The sequence below is a fragment of the Coregonus clupeaformis genome, chromosome 27 (assembly GCF_020615455.1).
Source record: "Coregonus clupeaformis isolate EN_2021a chromosome 27, ASM2061545v1, whole genome shotgun sequence".
Taxonomy (NCBI): domain Eukaryota; kingdom Metazoa; phylum Chordata; class Actinopteri; order Salmoniformes; family Salmonidae; genus Coregonus; species Coregonus clupeaformis.
The window spans coordinates 6,383,428-6,406,161 of NC_059218.1; the positions used below are offsets into that span (position 1 = coordinate 6,383,428).

At 42.9% G+C, this 22,734-nt stretch overlaps 1 protein-coding gene across 1 annotated transcript; it reads right to left on the bottom strand.

Annotated features, from left to right (window-relative positions):
- Positions 1–14,362: 14,362 nt before the first annotated feature.
- LOC121541766 (eosinophil peroxidase) lies at positions 14,363–19,843 on the bottom strand. Its single transcript, XM_041851056.2, has 13 exons — positions 19,788–19,843; positions 19,367–19,526; positions 18,904–19,088; positions 18,617–18,749; positions 18,274–18,403; positions 17,938–18,144; positions 17,195–17,558; positions 16,830–16,990; positions 16,367–16,625; positions 16,050–16,220; positions 15,610–15,847; positions 15,222–15,516; positions 14,363–15,094 (listed from the first exon to the last, which is right to left on the bottom strand). Exons 2-13 carry the CDS (start codon positions 19,522–19,524, stop codon positions 15,080–15,082), a joined length of 2,316 nt encoding a protein of 771 aa, XP_041706990.1. The 5' UTR covers positions 19,525–19,526; positions 19,788–19,843; the 3' UTR covers positions 14,363–15,079.
- Between the last annotated feature and the right edge of the window lie 2,891 nt (positions 19,844–22,734).

The following is a 22,734-nucleotide window of genomic DNA, read 5'->3' on the forward strand; positions in this document are numbered from 1 at the left end:
TTAACTAATGGGAATATTGTTTAGCTTATTTTTGGTTTAATTTGGTTTACTTTAGTTATTTAATTTATTCAATTATTTTGTTTTTCTATACTTTTCATGCCAACTTGCCATGGCCCCCCTAGAACCCCCTCACGGCACCCAAGGGTCCCCGTCCCCACTTTGAAAACCACTGCTATAAAGCATATGACTTCAGTTTCTTGAGGGAAAGGGCTTTCTTATGAATTTTGAAGCAGTGAAAATATTCTTAATATTGCATACACTGAAACTGAAATGTATTATCGTAAACCGTAGTGTACAATAGGCAATGAATATTAACACAACAACATTGATATGAGTAAAGAGTAGTTTCAAATACAACATGTGTGGCTGTAAAGGATTTTCTGACATCTGTTTCATATTCTTCTCTGTTACAGGTATGAAGAATACCAGATGAACAAAATCATCGTAGATGAACCACAACAGCCTTCAATCTCACAATTCCTTGACACTCGTGTAGGGCGTTACAGCCTGACCCACCCACAGCAGAAGGCCATCTCCAATGCGATACTGTCTGACTTGATTATTGATTGCAATTTCCCTCTGTCTATTGTGGAAAATAAGAGCTTTCGTCACTTTCTGGCTGTGCTGGACAGCAAGTATACCCCAGTATGTCGCCGAACGCTGACCACAAAAACAGAGAGCCTTGCTGAGGAGAGACGGTCAAAGTTAAAAACTCAATTGAGCAACACTGACCATGTTTCAGTCACTGTGGACATTTGGTCTGATCGAAAGATGAGGGGATTCCTTGGTGTCACTGTGCACTGGATGGAGCGAGATGCAGAGTGGGTACAGCTAAAGACTAATCTCTTGGCCTGCAACCGCTTCAAAGGCTCTCACACAGCAGAGCGAATCTGTGACCAATTTGAGGCAATATGTGATGAATACAACATCAAAGCTAAATTGGACTATATAATTAGTGACAATGCTGCTAACATGCGCAAGGCATTTACAGTCTGCTTCCCCAGCGAACAGGAGGAAGATGAAGATGCTGGAGATAATCTTGATGATCCTGAGCTATGGCATGACTTAACCCAAGAAGACCAGCAAACCGTCGATGCTGCTATGGCAAAGAAACAGCGCCTGCAGTGTTTTGCACACACATTGCAGCTGGTTGTGGGAGACGGTTTGAAAGAAACAAAAGCGGCATGTCCTTCTCTCTCCAAGTTATCAAAACTTAGCTCCCTGCTCCACACAAGCACAACGTTTAAAGACATCTTCGATGGTGAATTTGGGGAGCACAGAGGCATCCCTGCTGCAGTGAGCACGAGGTGGAATTCCACACTGCGGCAGGTAAAAGCAGTCCTTCATTGTGATCAGCAAAAGCTCTGCGCAGTTCTTGAGAAGGCCGGGCATAAAGAACTGTCATTCACACCACGAGAGTGGAATCTGCTGAAGGAGTTGGTGGACATCTTAAAACCGTTCGGAGAAGCAACTGATTTGACACAGGGGAGAAAGTCATTACAATCAGTGCAGTTGTTCCATCCATCTTGTCCCTCAATCACCATCTTGAGAAGCTGAAGCCTCAAGTTCGTTTCCTGAGTGGCCTGGTCAGAGGTCTGCAGGCATCCCTGAAAAAAAGATTTCTTGGGATCTTCATTAATGTAAAAATGGCCCAGTCTCAAGAAGGGATCACTGCCCCCTTTTTCAGACACAGTCTACCTGAAAGCAGCTGCCTTGGATCCAGCCTTTTTGTCTGCTGTGGATTGAGCCCCATGTGCTGGTCAACCGTGACATCAAGGCAGAGGTGGCACAACGAGTTAAAGGTAAATATTATTGACTTGCAATGCAACTTAAATGCAACGTACAATAATTTGATCTTAATCTGATATAGGATCTAATGTGATATTAATCTGACTTTAACAATAATAAAAAAATTCAGTCTTGAACAGTATCATCAACATCAGAAATAAGGGCTCTTTTGTTTCTGCTGTTGTGACACGTTTTTATTTTTATTTTTAGAATTGATCCTGCAAGATGCTGCAGAGACAGAGCAGCCTGTGCCGGTGCCTGCTGAAGAAGAACTAGAGGACATGGAAGGAGAAGGGCTGTTTGCTGCATACCATAAGAGGCAGAAAAGGGATGTTGGGACCCCACCAGCAGTACAGCTAAGTCACTACATTGACATGGCAGAAGGACAGAATGCCCTTTTGTTCTGGGCACTGAACAGTAAGACTCTTCCTTCACTCTTTCAAGTAGCCATCCGAGTCTTGGCAGTGCCTGCTTCTAGTGCTCCAGTGGAGTGAGTTTTCAGCCATGGTGGCATCATTCTGCGTCCCCATCGTGCACAAATGACTGACAGACTTTTGGCCAATTTGATCTTTTGCAAATGCAATGCAGTATAGGGGCCTCCCTCCACCTGTCCACAGCACGCATGCGCGCATCCACACTCACTCTCTGCTCATCACCTGTCCACACAGCTCTCTCTCTCCTGTGGTAGGAGTTTCACATGGAGTAAGATCTGTTCATTTGCAGTGCAGGTTCCCACACTGTTTTTACTTCCAGAGCTTTGGTGTTTGTCCTTCCCCGTAAAACCATTTTCTCTCTCTCTCTCTCTCTCTCTCTCTCTCTCTCTCTCTCTCTCTCTCTCTCTCTCTCTCTCTCTCTCTCTCTCTCTCTCTCTCTCTCTCTCTCTCTCTCTCTCTCTCTCTCTCTCTCTCCTCTCTCTCTCTCTCTCTGCATTGTTCTAGTGCAATATGCTGTTCAAATACAAGCATTTTTTTTGTGAAAATTAAATGTTATGTTTTTTGCTGTATTTGATTAATGTTATTGTATAAAAAGGTTTAAATAAATACAAATCTTACAGACATACATGATTTGTATACATTTTATTTCTGTGGTAAGAGGACTTGAAATGACTCGAAACTAAAATGGTAGGACTTTGGACTCGACTTGAGACTTGATGGCTTTGACTTTTGACTCGACTTGGGACTTGCCTCATCTTTGACTCGACTTGACTCGGGACTCGAGGGCAAAGACTTGAGACTTACTTGTGACTTGCATAACAATGACTTTGTCCCACCTCTGTCAGTTTGTCAGTGATGTGTACGCCGAGGAACTTGAAGCTTTCCACCTTCTCCACTGCGGTCTCGTCGATGTGGACAGGTGGGTCCTCCCTCTGCTGTTTCCTGAAATCCACGATCAACTCCTTTGTTTTGTGGATGTTGAGTGAGAGGTTATTTTCCTGGCACCACACTCTCAGAGCCCTCACCTCCTCCCTGTAGGCTGACTCGTCATTGTTGGTAATCAGGCATACTGCTGTTGTGTCGTCTGCAAACTTGATGATTGATGACTGGCCACGCAGTCATGGGTGAACAGGGAGTACGGGGGGGCTGAGCACGCACCCTTGTGGGGCCTCTGTGTTGAGGATCAGTGAAGTGGAGGTTTTGTTTCCTACCTTCACTACCTGGGGGGGGCTGAGCACGCACCCTTGTGGGGCCTCTGTGTTGAGGATCAGTGAAGTGGAGGTTTTGTTTCCTACCTTCACTACCTGGGGGCGGCTTTTCAGGAAGTCCAGGACCCAGTTGCACAGGGCGGGGTTCAGACCCAGGGCCCGAGCTTAATGATGAGCTTGGATACTATGATGTTGAATGCTGAGCTATAGTCAATGAACAGCATTCTTACATAGATATTCCTCTTGTCCAGATGGGATAGGGCAGTATGCAGTGCGATGGCGATTGCATCGTCTGTGGATCTATTGGGGCGGTAAGCAAATTGAAGTGGGTCTAGGGTATCAGGTAGTTGTGATATGATCCTTGACTAGTCTCTCAAAGCACTTCATGATGACAGAAGTGGGTGCTACGAAGCGATAGTCATTTAGTTCAGTTACCTCTGCTTTCTTGGGTACAGGAACAATGGTGGACATCTTGACGCATGCTGGGACAGCAGACTGGGATAGGGAGAGATTGAATATGTCCGTAAACACTCCAGCCAGCTGGTCTGCGCATGCTCTGAGGACGCGGCTAGGGATGCCGTCTGGGCCGGCAGCCTTGCGAGGGTTAACACGCTTAAATGTCTTACTCACGTCGGCCACGGAGAAGTAGAGCCCACAGTCCTTGGTAGCTGGTCGTGTCGGTGGCACTGTGTTATCCTCAAAGCGGGCGGAAAAGGTGTTTTGCTTATCCGGAAGCAAGACGTCTGTGTCCGCCTGTTTTGCCTGTTTGATTGCCTTATGGAGGGAATAACTACACTGTTTGTATACTGCCATAATCCCAGTCACCTTGCCATGGTTAAATGCGGTGGTTCGCGCTTTCAGTTTTGCGCGAATGCTGCCATCAATCCACGGTTTCTGGGTTAGGTAGGTTTTAATAGTCACAGTGGGTACAACATCTCCTATACATTTCCTGATAAACTCAGTCACCGTATCTGTGTATTTGTCGATATTATTCTCAGAGTGTTGGTGCTGTCATCTTCAGGACAGGAATACCGGCTTACTTAACGGAGGAATAAACACACATGTTCATCGTTGGTGTTTCAACCAGAACACGGGAAAATGCCCATTCTTTATTTTTGCACATGCGCAGTTGTACATCTCTCATAGGGCATAACTGTACCAGTGTAAGAACACAATTTATAACATATTAGTCTATATGTTAACACCCCCACTTGCTCTTATACTGTACAAGTCGTATTCAACCTAACTATCAACACATTTAGCTTACAGTTATACATCTCACAAATGTCAGTTTACATTCCAAACATATAACCCAATAATTTTTCATTTTTGAACTTCGTTACAGGTTTAGTCAAAACATCTGCAACCATGTCTGCCGTTGGACAATATTCAATACTTATTTGCCATCACTGAGCACAGATCGAATGAAATGATATCTGATGTCAACATGTTTACATCTCTGACGACATACTGGATTCTTTGACAGAGCAATTGCACCTTGGTTATCTTCAAAGATTGTTACTGGTGCATATTGGCACTCACTATCCATCTGGCCCAATAACTGTACAAGGTACAAACTTTCTTGTGTAGTAGCAGCCAGTGCCATGTACTCTGCTTCACATGTAGATAAAGCTACTGTTGGCTGCTTCTTAGACCTCCATGAAATAACAGGTCCACATTTAGTTAAACTAAAACAATACCCTGTTATGCTTCGTCTGTCACTTTGATCTGCTGCCCAATCAGCATCACTATATGCTACGAGGTTGAGTTTTCCACCCCCTTTTTTTGTAACACAACTCCTGATTCATTGTCCCCTTCAAGTACCTCAACACATGTTTAGCTGTTATCCAGTGTTGCTCTTTTGGTTCTGATAGGTATTGTGACAGCTTGCTGACAATCCAACTGATATCCGGTCTTGTACATGTCATAACATATATCAAGCTGCCTATCACTTCACGATACCTTTTTGAATCAATAGGTTCACCATCACCATCAAAGTTTGTTTTTTTGTTCACATGGTGTTGACCTTGTTTTACAGTCTGACATACCAAACCTTTCCAGTATCTTGGTTATGTACCTTGTTTGGCTCATCTTTATTTTCCCTTCACTTTGTGTAAAATCAATGCCTAGGAAATGTCTAAGCCTCCCAAGATCTTTCATCTTACATTTTTCACTTAACATTTATTTTACACTTGTGAGTGAGTCACTATCACTAGCAGCGATAATTAGATCATCGACCCAAATTATCAAAATGATCCTTTCTGTTGCAGTTTGTTTGTTGTAAACACAGTGATCAGCTGGGTTCTGTGTAAAACCATTTTCACTAAGGTGATCATGCAACACTTTGTTCCAGTTCCTTCCTGATTGTTTCAGGCCGTACAGTGACTTGTTCAGTTTGCAGACTAGTTGCTCACCTGTATCTGACCTGACTTCAAAACCCTCTGGTTGCTCCATGTACACTTCACAGTCAATAGGAGCATGTAGATATGCTGTTTTGACATCCATCTGATGTAACTCTAAGTCATACTGAGCTGCTAGCTGCATCATACAACGTACTGATGTCATATTTGCAGTTGGAGAAAAAGTCTCCTTATAGTCTATTCCTGCCACTTGACTATATCCCTTTGCAACATATCTTGCCTTGTATGTCTCAGTCTCATCTGAATTGTTTTTGACCGCATAGACCCACCTGCCCCCACTGCATTTTTACCCTCTGGCAGTGTGGTCAATGTGAATGTATCATTTTCCCTAAGGGAATCCATCTCCTCCTTCATAGCAGTAGCCCAAATCTCTGATTTTGGTGAAATCATTGCTTCTTTGAAGGTTTGTGGTGCATTGCACATTACTCTGTAGCAGTAGTCAACACTAGGTGGTATCTGGTCATCACACTTCACTTTACACTCATAGTCTTTTAAGTACTGGGGCTTCTTCCTCTCTCTGTCTGGATAGCGTGGACTCTGACTATCTGAAGTCTCGATTTGCACATCATGTGTCTCTTCGGAATTTTGATCTGCCATCTTGGCTTTTGGCATGGGGGATTGAAATCTCTCCCCATGAAGATCATCACTCATTTCCAAATCTGTCTGAGTTTGGCGTTCGACTACACCTTTTGTAACGAACTTGACTAATCTGTTTTTAAGAACTTTTCCAGTGTCTGGGTAGTAGACTAGGTATGCTGGACTATTTTTATCATACCCGACAAAAATACCCTTTTCACATTTTGAGTCCAACTTTTTCTTGTTCTGTCTGTATGCATAGCAAACAGATCCAAATTCTTTCATCTTTGAAAGATCAGGCTTTCTCCCAGTAAACATGTAGTGTGGAGTCTGTCCTACACGCTTATTGTAACACCTATTGCGAATTACTGCAGCAGTCATTACAGCATATGTCCACAATTTCTTTGGTAGGTTGCTCTCAAGTAGCATGCATCTTGCCATTTCAAACAGTGTTCTCCAATTTCTCTCAGCGGTCCCATTTTGATGGGGTGAGTAAGGGGCTGAAGTTTCATGTCTTATGGCATTCTTACTGAGCAGTGACTGGAACTCTTTGGCTGTGTACTCTGTGCCATTATCTGACCTGACACACTTTATTTTTCCATAAGGGCCACATCAGCAATAAACTTCTCAGTAGCTTTTACAGTATCACTTTTTTGCTTTTAGGAAATATACAAAAACTGTCCCTGAATAATCATCCGTAAATGCTGAGTATATCTGAACCCATCTTTCGCCTCTGGCTCAATAGGGCCAGCCAAATCAGTGTGCACAAGCTCAAGAGCTGCTTTTGCCTTTTCATCAGGCTCTCTGTTTCTGCTCTGAACAAATTTTCCCTGTGTGCAGATTTCACAGTTGAGGGTAGATTTGTCAATCTTACCTGTGATTTTCATTCCCTCTGTCACATTTTCTAACTTTGACACATCCTCAAAATTACAGTGGCCAAGAATTTTGTGCCATGTGTGAATATCATAGCACCCATGACATCCATCATCATTTTCATCACTTACAGTGTTAAGATAGTAAAGTCTATCGTACTCCTCGATGTCAAAAGTGGTACCCTGTCGAAAGTTGACTGAAGCTCCGTTGGCCGTCGCTGCTTTAACAGAGAAAATGTCCGGTGGAAACGACGGCACGTACAGCGCCTTCGTCAGCGTTGTTTTCACCCGACGACCCGTGTTGTCTCTCAGGTAAACCTCCGCTGCACCTCTCCTCTCCGCGACACCATGCGTTCTTGTTCCGTCAGCCAGCTCCACAGAATGTTTTTCCGGTTTGAAAGTCTCGTCAAACTCCTTAAACTTCCCGATGTCCGTGACTATATGTGACGTTGCTCCCGTATCAACCATCAGCCCTTTTTGTTTCAGTCCACGAACCTGACAGTCACTTATTTTGAATGCAAATGTGTGGCCTTCAGCATCTGTTGCTTGTTTCACATTGTTTACCTGCATAATGTTCCCTTGGTTTCTCAAATGACTGCCTCGCCTGGTTCACCAACTACTTCTCAGATAGAGTTCAGTGTGTCAAATCGGAGGGCCTGTTGTCTGGACCTATGGCAGTCTCTATGGGGGTGCCACAGGGTTCAATTCTTGGGCCGACACTTTTCTCCGTGTATATCAATGATGTCGCTCTTGCTGCTGGTGACTCTCAGATCCACCTCTACGCAGACGACACCATTTTGTATACATCTGGCCCTTCATTGGACACTGTGTTAACAAACCTCCAAACGAGCTTCAATGCCATACAACACTCCTTCAGTAGCCTCCAACTGCTCTTAAACACTAGCAAAACTAAATGCATGCTTTTCAATCGAACGCTGCTGGCACCCGCCCCACCCGACTAGAATCACCACTCTTGACGGGTCTGACCTAGAGTATGTGGACAACTACAAATACCTAGGTGTCTGGTTAGACTGTAAACTCTCCTTCCAGACTCACATAAAGAATCTCCAATCCAAAGTTAAATATAGAATCGGCTTCCTATTTCACAACAAAGCCTCCTTCACTCATGCTGCCAAACATGCCCTCGTAAAACTGACTATCCTACCGATCCTTGACTTCGGCGATGTCATTTACAAAATAGCCTCCAACACTCTACTCAGCAAATTGGATGTAGTCTATCACAGTGCCATCCGTTTTGTCTCCAAAGCCCCATACGCTACCCACCACTGTGACCTGTACGCTCTTGTTGGCTGGTCCTCACTACATGTTCGTCGTCAAACCCACTGGCTCCAGGCCATCTATAAATCACTGCTAGGCAAATCCCCGCCTTATCTTAGCTCATTGGTCACCATAGCAGCACCCACCCGTAGTCTGCGCTCCAGCAGTTATATCTCACTGGTCATTCCCAAAGCCAACACCTCCTTTGGCCGCCATTCCTTCCAGTTCTCTGCTGCCAATGACTGGAACGAATTGCAAAAATCTCTGAAGCTGGAGACTCTTATCTCCCTCACTAACTTTAAGCATCAGTTGTCAGAGCACCTTACCGATCACTGCACCTGTACACAGCCCATCTGAAATTAGCCCACCCAACTACCTCATCCCTATATTGTTATTTATTTTGCTCTTTTGCACCCCAGTATCTCTATTTGCACATAATCTCTTGCACATCTAGCATTCCAGTGTTAATACTATTGTAATTATTTTGCACTATAGCCTATTTATTGCCTTACCTCCATAACTTGCTACATTTGCACACACTGTATATATATTTTCTGTTGTATTTTTGACTTTATGTTTTTTACCCCATATGTAACTCTGTGTTGTTTTTATCGCACTGCTTTGCTTTATCTTGGCCAGGTCGCAGTTGTAAATGAGAACTTGTTATCAACTGGCTTACCTGGTTAAATAAAGGTGAAATAAAATAAAATAAAAATTGTCTCTTCTTTTTCGTCTGCAATTTGCGTCAGTATGAGTGGAGCTCTTGCAAAAACTACACCACTGTCTCCGTTCTCTGTGCTCTCCAGTAACGGTACATTCCCGGGCCTTGTGCCCTTTCTGGCCACAGTTGAAGCAGGTTATCTCGGTCCCTTTATCTCTTCCTCTTGGCCAGCTAACTTTAATGTTACTTGCCTTCATCACGTTGTCGTCAGTGGAAATGGCGCTAAACTTCTCGGTGCTTTCATAGCTCCTCAACTTGGTTTTGAACTTGCCATAAGTTGTCGGCTCGTCACTCTGCGTTATGTGGATGGCAAACGGCTTAAATGATTCGGGCAAACCTTTCAGAATCATTGCAATCAACAGCCCGTCACTTAAAGTCTCTTCAGCATTCCTCAGTGCTGTAATAGCCCGTCTCAGCACGAATGATATAATCCATAACACTTTCGTCAGCAGCTTTCTGAAGAGAAGTTAGCTCAGTGTAGAGGCTAATCACACGTGGCTTCCCTTTACCTGCATAATGTTCCCTCAATATCTTCAACGCTTTTCTCCCATCATCTGCTGCTTCTCTCATTATCAGGGAAAGACTTTTATCATCCAAAACCTGTATCAATTCGGCGTAGGCTTCTTCATTTTTCTCTCCGTCTTCTTCATCTTCATCCACGCTCAATATGGTGGCCTTTAGCCCTAGCAAACGCAAGTGTCCCAAAAACTTTGTCTCCCATAACTCATAGTTTTTTTCATCTCCGTCGAAACATAATCTATTCCATCGGCTTCCATGTTCCCTCCTGGGCCCATAACCTGTTGGTGCTGTCATCTTCAGGACAGGAATACCGGCTTACTTAACGGAGGAATAAACACACATGTTCATCGTTGGTGTTTCAACCAGAACGCGGGAAAATGCCCATTCTTTATTTTCGCACATGCGCAGTTGTACATCTCTCATAGGGCATAACTGTACCAGTGTAAGAACACAATTTATAACATATTAGTCTATATGTTAACACAGAGGCTACCCGGAACATATCCTAGTCCGCGTGGTCGAAACAATCTGGCCTCTCCATGCTTCCAGGCAACTTCTTGCATTCATAGCATCTCATAAATTCCTAAATACCAGTATAGATGGGTTAGATGAGAATGTCACAAAAAAATGCACACTCTTCAATGGGGCAGAAGGCAGTGTATTGTTGTGATTCTGTCTGGCCAGATAGCTAGCAACCATGACAAGAAACTACCATGTGGGGAATCGTACGTGGCTTGTTTCAGTTAGTTTTATCTGGTTCTTGATACTATGTTTTGTTTTGACGTGTTTTGACTGATGTCACGTCTATACTATGGCTGAAATTCGCTAGCTAGCTAACCAACTACTGTAACGATGTATTTGAGTGACAACAAGTGCTCATTGTGCAACTTTATTTATGTCTTCAATAAACATTGGAGACTAAATATAGTTTACATGTTGTCAACAATCTAAGCCAACACTGTCTGTTTTGCCCAATAGTTGCGCACACATTTATTTATACATTTATTTATACATTTATTTATACATTTATTTATAGACAACCAACCTGTCTATACGACTGGGAAAAATCTATTTGAACGCCCCTCCAACTGGTAAATACTAGTGGGAAACTAATCGATCATCTCTGAACTCCAACTTCTCCCACATGCTGAGCTCTGAAATCACATACTAAGAAAATTACCTTGATAATAGCCTTTTCGGCAGTTAAATGCAACAACAAAACATTATTTATAAAAATCAGTTAATAAGGTTTTTGAACACTATAATTTGTTTACGAGCATGATAGCTGGACTATTAGTATATGGTTGACTCAGCTTGTTTGCCAGCCAATCGGCAATCTCAACAAGTTCAAAGCATGTGAACACACACAACTCGTTGCTCCAAGCAGTATTTTCCGAGTTTCTCACTTGTTATGAACACAGCATTATATTTGTTTATATTTTGGATCTTGAATTACATACAGTTGAAGTCGGAAGTTTACATACACTTAGGTTGGAGTCATTAAAACTTGTTTTTCAACCACTCCACAAATTTCTTGTTAACAAACTATAGTTTCGGCAATCTACTTTGTGCATGACACAAGTAATTTTTCCAACAATTGTTTACAGACAGATTATTTCACTTATAATTCACTGTATCACAATTCCAGTGGGTCAGAAGTTTACATACACTAAGTTAACTGTGCCTTTAAACAGCTTGGAAAATTCCAGAAAATGATGTCATGGCTTTAGAATATTCTGATAGGCTAACTGACATCATTTGAGTCAATTGGAGGTGTACCTGTGGATGTATTTCAAGGCCTACCTTCAAACTCAGTGCCTCTTTGCTTGACATCATGGGAAAATGAAAATAAATCAGCCAAGACCTCAGAAAAAAATTGTAGACCTCCACAGGTCTGGCTCATCCTTGGGAGCAATTTCCAAACGCCTGAAGGTACCACGTTCATCTGTACAAAGAATAGTATGCAAGTATAAACACCATGGGACCACACAGCCACCATACCGCTCAGGAAGGAGACGCGTTCTGTTTCCTAGAGATGAACGTACTTTGGTGCGAAAAGTGCAAATCAATCCAAGAACAACAGCAAAGGACCATGTGAAGATGCTGGAGGAAACCGGTACAAAATGATCTATATCCACAGTAAAACGAGTCCTATATCGACATAACCTGAAAGGCCGCTCAGCAAGGAAGAAGCCACTTCTCCAAAACCGCCATTAAAAAGCCAGACTACGGTTTGCAATTGTACATGGGGACAAAGATCGTACTTTTTGGAGAAATGTCCTCTGGTCTGATGAAACAAAACAAGAACTGTTTGGCCATAATGACCATCGTTATGTTTGGAGGAAAAAGGGGGAACTTGCAAACCGAAAAACACCATCCCAACCGTGAAGCACGGGGGTGGCAGCGTCACGCTGTGGGGGTGCTTTGCTGCAGGAGGGACTAGTGCACTTCACAAAATAGATGGCATCATGAGGAAGGAAAATTATGTGGATATATTGAAGCAACATCTCAAGACATCAGTCAGGAAGTTAAAGCTTGGTCACAAATGGGTCTTCCAAATGGACAATGACCCCAAGCATACTTCCAATGTTGTGGCAAAATGGCTTAAAGAGAACAAAGTCAAGGTATTGGAGTGGCCATCACAAAGCCCTGACCTCAATCATATAGAACATTTGTGGGCAGAACTGAAAAAGCGTGTGTGAGCAAGGAGGCCTACAAACCTGACTCAGTTACACCAGCTCTGTCAGGAGGAATGGGCCAAAATTTACCCAACTTATTGTGGGAAGGTTGTGGAAGGCTACCCGAAACGTTTGACCCAAGTTAAACAATTTAAAGGCAATGCTACCAAATAATAATTGAGTGTATGTAAACTTCTGACCCACTGGGAATGTGATGAAAGAAATAAAAGCTGAAATAAATCATAAAAATAAAGGGGTGATCCTAATTGACCTAAGACAGGGAATTTTTATTAGGATTAAATGTCAGGAATTGTGAAAAACTGAGTTTAAATGTATTTTGCTAAGGTGTATGTAAACTTCTGACTTCAACTGTAGGTCCAGACTGTAATTACAGCATTCTTAATTCTGTAAAGTTACAAAGCCCAGGGATACTTTGCTGTGGGCCTTTTTTCAAACATCATCCCACATAAAGAAAAAGGTGTGCTACGTAGTATGGGGTGCTGTCGGATTTAATGGAACTTCAGAGTTCCGACTGGGAAGTTTAATTTGAACGACCCTCCAAGTAGTAATTATGCCACGTTCAAAACAACTGGGAACTCTGAAATCTCTGAGTTCAGTTCAGTATAATGAAGACAACTGGAACTTGGGTAAAAAACGAGGTCCGACTGAGAAAAATAATTTTAAATGGTCATCCAAGTCGGAATTCCAAGTCGGGAACTCTTTCTAGAGCTCCAACTTTCCAACATTAAGATCACTGACGTCATGATTTGACCTAGTTTTTTCAGAGTTCCCAGTTGTCTTGAAAGCACCATTACACAAGCCTAAACACTGAGAAAATGTTGATACCAAATGCCGCGTTGAAAACAATTGGGAACTCGAGATAAAATCATGACTTCAGTGATCTTCAGGTCAGAATGTCGGAGCTCTAGAAAGAGGCCAGAGTTCCTGAGTTGGAATTCCGAGTTGGATGACCGTTCAAATAGATTTGATCCAGTCGGAGCTTGTTTTTTTCCGAGTTCCCAGTTGTTTTGATCGCACTGAAGTCAGAAGTCTGAGATTTCCGAGTTCCGAGTTCCCAGTTGTTTTGAATGCGGCACGAGTTGCAGAGTTGTGACGTTTCACCACTTACCTTTTATATTTTCAACCAAAAGATGACAAGAGCTATTACAAAAAATTACAAACTTATCAATGTGGATAATGTAGATAACCAATTTTGACCATATTGTTAATGTCAAGCAAGCTAGCTAACTTTATTATTAGCAACGTTAGCTAGCTTATCAAGCTAGCTAAAATGTTATTGGTTGAAGAATTGGTCCGACTTCAAAAACACTTGAACGTAATCATGTCAGATTTACGACTTCCCATTTTCCAGTTTTTACTTCCCAAGAGCACATGAATGCCGCGTTCATGTCATGAATGATCCGAGGAACGACTTGTCTGCATAGGAGGAACGACTTGGAATGTTCAAGTGCTGGGAGCTCGAAAGGAATGCAAGAACCATTCTCTATTGACAGCCGAAATCACGGCCATGTTTGTTGACATTTTCAGTGGTGCGTGACATCAGAGTTCAGCATGTGGGAAAGATCGGGGTCCAAATATCATACTCAAGTTTCCTGGTCATAATTACGAGTTGGAGGGGCTTTCATCTGCATTTTTCCCAATAGGAAGGTCGTATTTACGAGATCCCGACATGACATGAACACGGCAGAATGCCCCATAAGGTCATTGCCATCTCTTTTTTTCAGCTCAACACTTGCAACAAGGAATACATTATGTCAACAGTACACACCATGAAAATAATTTTGCTGTCTTAGTTAAGAATTTAACATTTCTGATGCAGTTCATATTTATGCAATAAAACACATGAATACAGGGTTTCAATAAAATGTAATATTAGTCAAATAAACCATAAAAAGCAGTAAAGAAAATAGGTTACAGGTGCAGTACACATTTAAATAAGCACAACATTCAGGAAGTGTGCATAATCTTAATTTCTGTAGTTGTGTTATATAATATTTTGTTTTTTTCATTATATATGCTGTATATATAAAACATTGATAACTGACTTGAACATCTCAACTAACAATGTTAAGATTGTTTATAATAAGCTAATTATACAAAATATGTTACTAGAACTATTAGCTATTTACGGTAGTCCTACATGTTCAGTGCAAATGAATATGTTCGAGGTAAGATGCGTATAGAGGAATTCAGCAGTAGTTTTCCTTTTTGTTTATTTATACATTTACTCTATAATTTGTCTTTTGCATTCCTTTGCACAAATCAATGCATTAAAATTCACACAGTACTCCTTGATTTTTTGACACAGAATGAGTAAACAACATATACAAAGTCACAGTAACAAAGGCATAACAAAATATCAGAATGCAAATATATATATTTTTTATGCAATGAAAACGATATCGCCAGGCACCCCTATTTGGAACAACCCCACATTACCTCCAGCGTTTAATTACAACACCCTTAAGTCCTGGTTCCAAAGTGGCATCGTGAATTTTGAACGTGTGCTATGATGGAGAACTGCAGGGTGGTGTTGCTGCTGGGTCCTGGGGGTCAAGGAGGCCTCAAATCAGGGGGATCTAGAAAGGAATACAGAAGAAGAGGGTGAAGTTAGAAAAGACAGATGAATGGGTTATGGATGGGTGAAATGTCAACTCGGTGCAGAACTATTAAGTTATTAACTTATATTGAAGTTCAACCAATTACCTCATTGTCCTGGTCCTGTTGTTGTTGCTCCTGATTCTGATCCTCCTGCTGGTTCTTGTCCTGGTCGTGGTTCTGCTGTTTGGCCATTGTAGGTCTCTCCCTCCAGGCTTGGAGGTTTAATTGCGGGATACGGTTGCAGTTGGTGAGTCTGTTGTTCCCATTATTGGGGATGCTGAAGGCGTCAAGGGGCACGGTCGAAATGCCAGTGTTGTCACAGATGATCCGAGCCAGAGAGGCACGACTCAGGCTATCCCTCTGTGCTGAGGTGAAGACACCTGTGTTTTCATACCACAGCCTAGGGATCAACAGGCAAGATGAGGACACATGCATACGCTGACAGACAAAACACACTTGAACAACTCACAACACCACATCCAAAAACACACACCTGTCTCCCTGGCGGATCCTCTGGAACTGGGTGGCGATGAGGCAGGCAAAGAGAGGTCCGACTCGGCCCCTGACTACAAATGGTTCAGCCACGCCCCCCATCCACACGTCAATGTTAGCTGGGGTGCCGTAGAGCTGCAGCAATCTGCGGGCCAGGTCTCTGTTGTTCAGAACTACACCCAGCTCAGCCTCGTTTGAAGGCGTTGAGAGCCCACAGGATTTACGCCAAGCATTGTAGCCTAGGTTACGGGACAGAAATAAAATAATGACTGCATGGAACAGCTTGGTAGAGATATATCAAGGAAGAGAGAGAGAGATGGTTGACATTTTCTAGTTGGTGTTAACATGCCTAAAGGTTTAGCTGTGATGTAAGTAGAACGGTACAGATGTGTTTATCTGTGGTATCAGTATAGTGGTATGGAGGATAAGGCAAGTGTGTACCAGGCAGGCCATGGTCGCGTCCACGCTGCATGTTGAGGGAGCCCAGGTCCAGAGCCAGGTGTTCTACGAACTGGAAGAGTCTCTCCCTCACAGCGTCCACCAACATGTGATCTTGGGTGTTCAGCTTGGCTGGGCGACCCACCAGACCACGGATCAGAGGGTCGATACCACCTAAAGTAGGACAGAGAGAGAATATAATGTTTACATTTGTAACCTTTTCTCCATCATATACTGTTAATAATCCAGAGAGTGAATTAGCTTACAACTGGCAAGGGGTCTGCAAAGCATCCATCCCTATCTGTCCCACCACCACTCACCCTCAAACACCAGCCTCCAGGGCGTGAAGAAGGCCTTGAACAGGGGCACACTGGGGAACATGGTATTCTCCCTGTAGTTGCTGTCCAGGCGGGACAGCATGGGCTGGATGGCCAGGTGGGCAAAGCGGTAAGCTGCTGTAGCAAACACGTTGGCAATGCTGGGATCAACGTTCTCGTTGTATCCAGGGTAACGGCCCAGCTGCCGGGCCATGATGTCTGGGCCCACGATGTGCGGCAGGTAGTCCCGGAACACAAACAGCTAGGAGGGTGAGAGTAGATATATTTTTAGGTGTGTATTTGATAGGGAAGCTGTGTCAATGTGAGAATATTCAAGAATAGTTATGTGTGTGAGAACGAGAAGCATAGGGAAGGAGAGTGGGTGTTAGAAAGTATGCACTGGATGTCTAGTGGAGATAATGAACTGACACCATGGGTATTAGTGATATGTGTCAGTTTGTGGTACCTGGGTGTAGGCGCCCATGATCTTGCGAGCCTCCTGATAGAGTGTCTCAGCATCCCATTGTGGATTGAGACGACTCAGGGCACGGGCCAGACGGTTGTGCTCACGCATGAACAACGTGTGAATGGATGTTAAGGCTATGTTCTCATCCACACGGGCATCACCTGGTAGACAGAGACTTACTGGTGAGGCCAAATAGTGATTGAGATGAACATCATACACATTGTGAGTCTGTATCCAGATAACTGTTGCACATGAAAGTCAAAGAATTACTCTAATTTTCTATTTTTGTCATCATTCTGTTCCTTAGACTTTAACCTAAATATACATTGGTCTACTCCTCAGACAAACATACTTAAAAGACTAACCTGCAATGAAACAGGGCACTTCCTTGGCATTGGTGTCATTGGTGACTCTCCTGCGGGTGGCACACATGTTCCCCTTCAAGTTAGTGAAGGGTAGCAACTCGCGCCCGTTGTCTGTGAAGTTTTTGTTGACACGCAGCAGGCCACCATCGTTGGTGAGTTCACGGAGGTCACGTGCCAGCCCATCCTCAGAGCCGTACACTTGCCCCAAGTCAAGGAAGGCCGTCAGGGAATTGATCTGCTCCCTCTTCGTGGCCACGCCACCGAAATTGAAAGCAGACTCCCCTGTGCCGCATGCAGGCGCTGATCTGAAGACTGGGATGCAGCTGTCTGGGCCAGTGGGCAAGCGTGGGTCTCTGGGAGGAATCTGGTCATGGAGGAAAAGACAAGATAGAGGTTGAAAACCTAATAATCCATTGACCATGGTTAGAAAAGGGCAAGATATGCAGGGATGACTGTATACACTCTTAGAGAAAATGGTTCCAAAAGGGTTCTTTGGCTGTCCCCATAGGAGAACACTTTTTGGTTCCAGCTAGAACCCTTTTTGGTTCCAGGTAGAACCCTTCTGGATTCAATGTAGAACCCTCTGTAGAAAGGATTCTACATGGAACCGACAGGGGTTCTCCTATGGGGACAGCCGAATAACCTTTTAAGGTTCTAGATAGCACCTTTTTGTCTAAGAGTGTAGTCATAGTGCCTGCTGTAAGTGTTAGGCTGTGGGATGTGATGTGAGAGCTGTGACTGACCTGGATGGGGAAACAGGGCTCGGAGCGCTCACATTTCTCGTTACAGTTCAGGCCGTTGCTAAAGGAGCGGATGCTGGGGGAGAAGGGTGTGAACGTCATGTCATGGTCATTCCACTGGCCAAAGAAGGTGACAAAGTGTGTGAACTCGCGATCGCTCACTACACCAGAGTCATTGGTTGCCAGGATACGGTTAGAGACCTCCCTTACCTGCACACAGGGAGGGAAGGAAGGATGGAGGGCAGAGGGAGAAGGATGAATACAATTATGTTACTTTATATCTAACTTTTGGCGACATAGTGGCAGTTATATTTTTATTTATATTTATTGGTATCATACCAGAGGGAGCACAAAGTTGTTGAAGCGCGTGTTTCGGTCCCAGCCATTGGGTCGAGAGACCCCATCGTCATACTGAGCAGGCAGCCAACGAGTGAAGGGGGTGTTTGAGGCTCCAAGACGAGGGTACTTCCTAATAAGCATGAAGAAAATACACATCCGAATTGAGAAACCTCACTTGAGAAACTCAAGGGATATGGCCTCATCTTCTACGGCCTCCATAGTCAGACCTCAGACATACACTGATTGCTCTTCCCCTTTATTCCACGCTATACAACGACTGCGCACAAGGCTATGAAATTGTTGTGTGAAAGTATTAAACCTGCCATGCCCCTGGTGCTCTTACAGGTTGTTGCAGACACTGGTGGCTGTGCGATACTTGTTCATGTTGGGTGTGTTGCGGCAGGAGGGTTTGCTGACACGAGCTGCACAGCCAGTTACCCGGACAATGGTGTCTAGCTCCTCCGGTGTGAGCAGGTCTGAGAAACGAGAGAAGGAGCAAGGGATAAGGAAGACTTGTAATAAGGAATGTGTTCTTATTATGACTGTGTGTGTCTATGTCTGAGTGAATACGTATGGTGAATTTTTCACAAAGTTAATGTGTGAGTATCTGTGACGGTGTGTGCGACTGACCTGTTGCGTTGAGCGAGCGTTTGTGCAGCCTGTGCGTGCTGTGGACTTTCTCATGGATCAGTCTCAGGGTGTTCTCCAGGTAGTCTGCAGATCGTACAGCAGAGCGCGTGTCCCTAGCAGGCTGCTTCAGGAGACGCAGGACATCTGAGGGCCTGGTGGACTGCCCACGCACTCTCTCCAGACTCCTGGGATATGGATAAGCAGATGACAGAGTTATGAATAGAAACATGCTCCTATCAGTATAGAGGTAGATTTAGTGTACTAATCATTAGAAATTACTTTTCTAAAGGAAATACAAAAGGTACAAATAAAGTGAAATGAGGAAAAAAGAAAGGCTAGTGCAAATTCGTCTCTTCGACTGACTGAGAAAATTGCGCTAGTGCTAGTCATTTCATTTGACACAATTTACAAAGACAGAGATGATCGACTACATCTGAAGAGGTCAACTGTCAGGTTCACTCACTTTTCACGGGAGTACTTGTAGGCTTCATCTACGAGTCTCTTTGCCTCCTCCACTGAACTGTGAATGAAAGGGCCACCCAAACTTTCCTCTGTAGACAGGACTGGCTGGCTGAACATTAGGCACAACCCCAATGCCAGGAGGGAAGGAAACGGCTTCATCTCTGAAAAAAAGGGGGGTTCATCAGATGTCATCCTTTTAAAAAACTTGCTGCTTCTTAAATGTAATGTGTGCATATTTTTGCCAATAACTTGTCTCTTGTTAACTACAGAGACATCTCTAAAGTATTCACAAAATACAGCTTTTGCACACGATATTAATAACACAATCATGCATAAATCAGAATTACCATGGATAACAGAAAGAATTAGAATAAAACCTGATTATCAGACGAGACAAGAGAAACAGTGTATAAAATTGTTACCTTTGTTTGAACAACTCTTGTTGTGAAGTCTTGTTAAGAGGTCAACTCTTGTCTGAAGATGTATGGTGCTCTCTCAAACTGTTTAATTTATAGTCAGTGTTGCAAAGCCTCGCCCCCTGTAATCTGTCATTTCTCAGATGGGGTGTCTGACAGTTTGTAGTTCCTTCTTACTTCTTCCAAAAAGTCTGGCCTTGCCTTAACCTAATCAATCATTGACTGATAATATTATTTAACATTTTACTGCAGTGGGCTGAATCAGGGTTACACAGAGTGTTTCTTGCTAGTCTTAAACAAATGTACTTTGAAACAGAAGTATACACCTCACACACGGTTATGGGCTTAAAAAAATAAGACACCTATACCATGTCAGATTTCGCATTCCAATATTACACTTTACATACATCACAGAAGACTGAACTATAACAAAACAGTTTGACATAGAAACACCATTTGTTGAAATGTTTATTCATTATGAAATTGTGAAAAATATTAATAACATTCCACCCATGAGGCCACTAGTTAATTTGACCGCAGGAAAGGGCTACTGTGGTAATATTGATTAAATCAAGGCAAATGGTATTTGATTGAAAATGAAAAATAAGACTTACTCTCACCTGTCTTTGCTTAGTCTGTAATTTGGCCAGCTGTTTCCTGCTAGAGCCCTTTTGCAGTAACATGAGTTATGTGATTGTGATGATTAGCTATGTCTTCGTTATATATCGTCTAGGCAAACAATAATGAATTAATGACTTTTTGGCTGTGTACTCAGACCTTCTTGATATAGGCACACTTACAACCAGCACAATAAAACACATTTGTGACCTTCTCCTGTTTTCGTTTTTTTTGTGAGGGGCCCCCAGCCAACCAGCAGAATCACCACTATTGTTTGCTTTGCATTTCTTCTGTGTATTCTTAGATATATTTTTTTTATATCTAGAACCTAAAAGGATTCGTTGCCTGTCCCCATGGGAAAACCCTTTGAAGAACCCTTTTTGGTTCCATGTAGAACACATGAAGAACCCTATTGGAACCCATTTTTGTAAGAGTGCAGCTATACAATATAAAAATTATTCAGGGGAATTGACATCATGCAACAGACTTGTGCATTGTAATTTAAATATATGCTTTAGGATTGTATCGTGACACTTATCTCAAGTCACAATTAAACTTTAGTCAAATAAACAATTGTCCATTGTGGGCAGACCCCAGAGTTAGTTATAGTCTATTTTTCACATGGAAAGATTGTTGTTTTGCTTTTTGTTGTTGCATATATGTGTTGTCATCATGCTCTTGCAAAACTTGCATTGTGTTGTTAACACACAAAAACTGTTACTTGAGAAAGAGACCGCAATAGGGAAGTTTCAGTACAAAAGTAAGGTAATTAACTCCTAACATGACTAAGTTAATTTGAAATTAAACAGACACATAAATGCTTTGGACCTTGTTTAGAAATTCACCATAATTCTTCCTTGTTTCAGGGAGTGACACTATTGATAATATCGTAGGAAGGGTGTTGTACAGTAACAATGTGTGGATGCAATGTATTTGCGCAGGGAATTTCGTGGTACCATATTGTTCTTTTGTATTGTTCTTTGTGGAATGTGGAATGAGGAAAGACAAAAGGAAAGCCTGAGGTAATATTCTACCTGTGATGATGATGTGTGTTCCATGATTAATCGAGTTTAGGGTTTGTGTCTGGTCAGGGGATGAGCATTTATAGTGCCTTGCAAAATTATTCATCCCCCTTGGCGTTTTTCCTATTTTGTTGCATTACAACCTGTAATTTAAATGGTTTTTTATTTGGATTTCATGTAATGGACATACACAAAATAATCCAAATTGGTGAAGTGTAATGAAAAAAATATTTTTTTCAAAGAATTCAAAAAATAAATAATGGAAAAGTGGTGCGTGCATATGTATGCACCCCCTTTGTTATGAAGCCCCTAAATAAGATCTGGTGCAACCAATTACCTTCAGAAGTCACATAATTAGTTAAATAAGTCCATCTGTGTGCAATCTAAGTGTCACATGATCTATCACATGATCTCAGTATATATACACCTGTTCTGAAAGGCCCCAGAGTCTGCAACACCACTAAGCAAGGGGCACCACCAAGCAAGCGGCACCATGAAGACCAAGGAGCTCTCCAAACAGGTCTGGGACAAAGTTGTGGAGAAGTACAGATCAGGGTGGGGTTATAAAAAAATATCCAAAACATTGAACATCCCACGGAGCACAATTAAATCCATTATAAAAAAATTGAAAGAATATGGCACCACAACAAACCTGCCAAGAGAGGGCCGCCCACCAAAACTCACGGACCAGGCAAGGAGGGCGTTAATCAGAGAGGCAACAAAGAGACCAAAGATAACCCTGAAGGAGCTGCAAAGCTCCACAGCGGAGATTGGAGTATCTGTCCATAGGACCACTTTAAGCCGTACACTCCACAGAGCTGGGCTTTACGGAAAAGTGGCCAGAAAAAAGCCATTGCTTCAAGAAAAAAATAAGCAAACACGTTTGGTGTTCGTCAAAAGGCATGTGGGAGACTCCCCAAACATATGGAAGAAGGTACTCTGGTCAGATGAGACTAAAATTGAGCTTTTTGGCCATCAAGGAAAATGCTATGTCTGGCGCAAACCCAACCCCTCTCATCACCCCGAGAACACCATCCCCACAGTGAAGCATGGTGGTGGCAGCATCATGCTGTGGGGATGTTTTTCATCGGCAGGGACTGGGAAACTGGTCAGAATTGAAGGAATGATGGATGGTGCTAAATACAGGGAAATTCTTGAGGAAACTTGTTTCAGTCTTCCAGAGATTTGAGACTGGGACGGAGGTTCACCTTCCAGCAGGACAATGACCCTAAGCATACTGCTAAAGCAACACTCGAGTGGTTTAAGGGGACTGATTTAAATGTCTTGGAATGGCCAAGTCAAAGCCCAGACCT

Coding starts and splice junctions, on each gene's coding strand:
- LOC121541766 (XM_041851056.2), bottom strand. CDS start 19,524: ATGAAGCCGTTTCCTTCCCTCCTGGCATTGGGGTTGTGCCTAATGTTC. Junction 18,750..18,903: donor ACGCTCGCTCAACGCAACAG/GTCAGTCGCACA, acceptor CTCGTTTCTCAG/ACCTGCTCACACCGGAGGAG. Junction 16,626..16,829: donor TCATGGGCGCCTACACCCAG/GTACCACAAACT, acceptor TCACCCTCCTAG/CTGTTTGTGTTCCGGGACTA.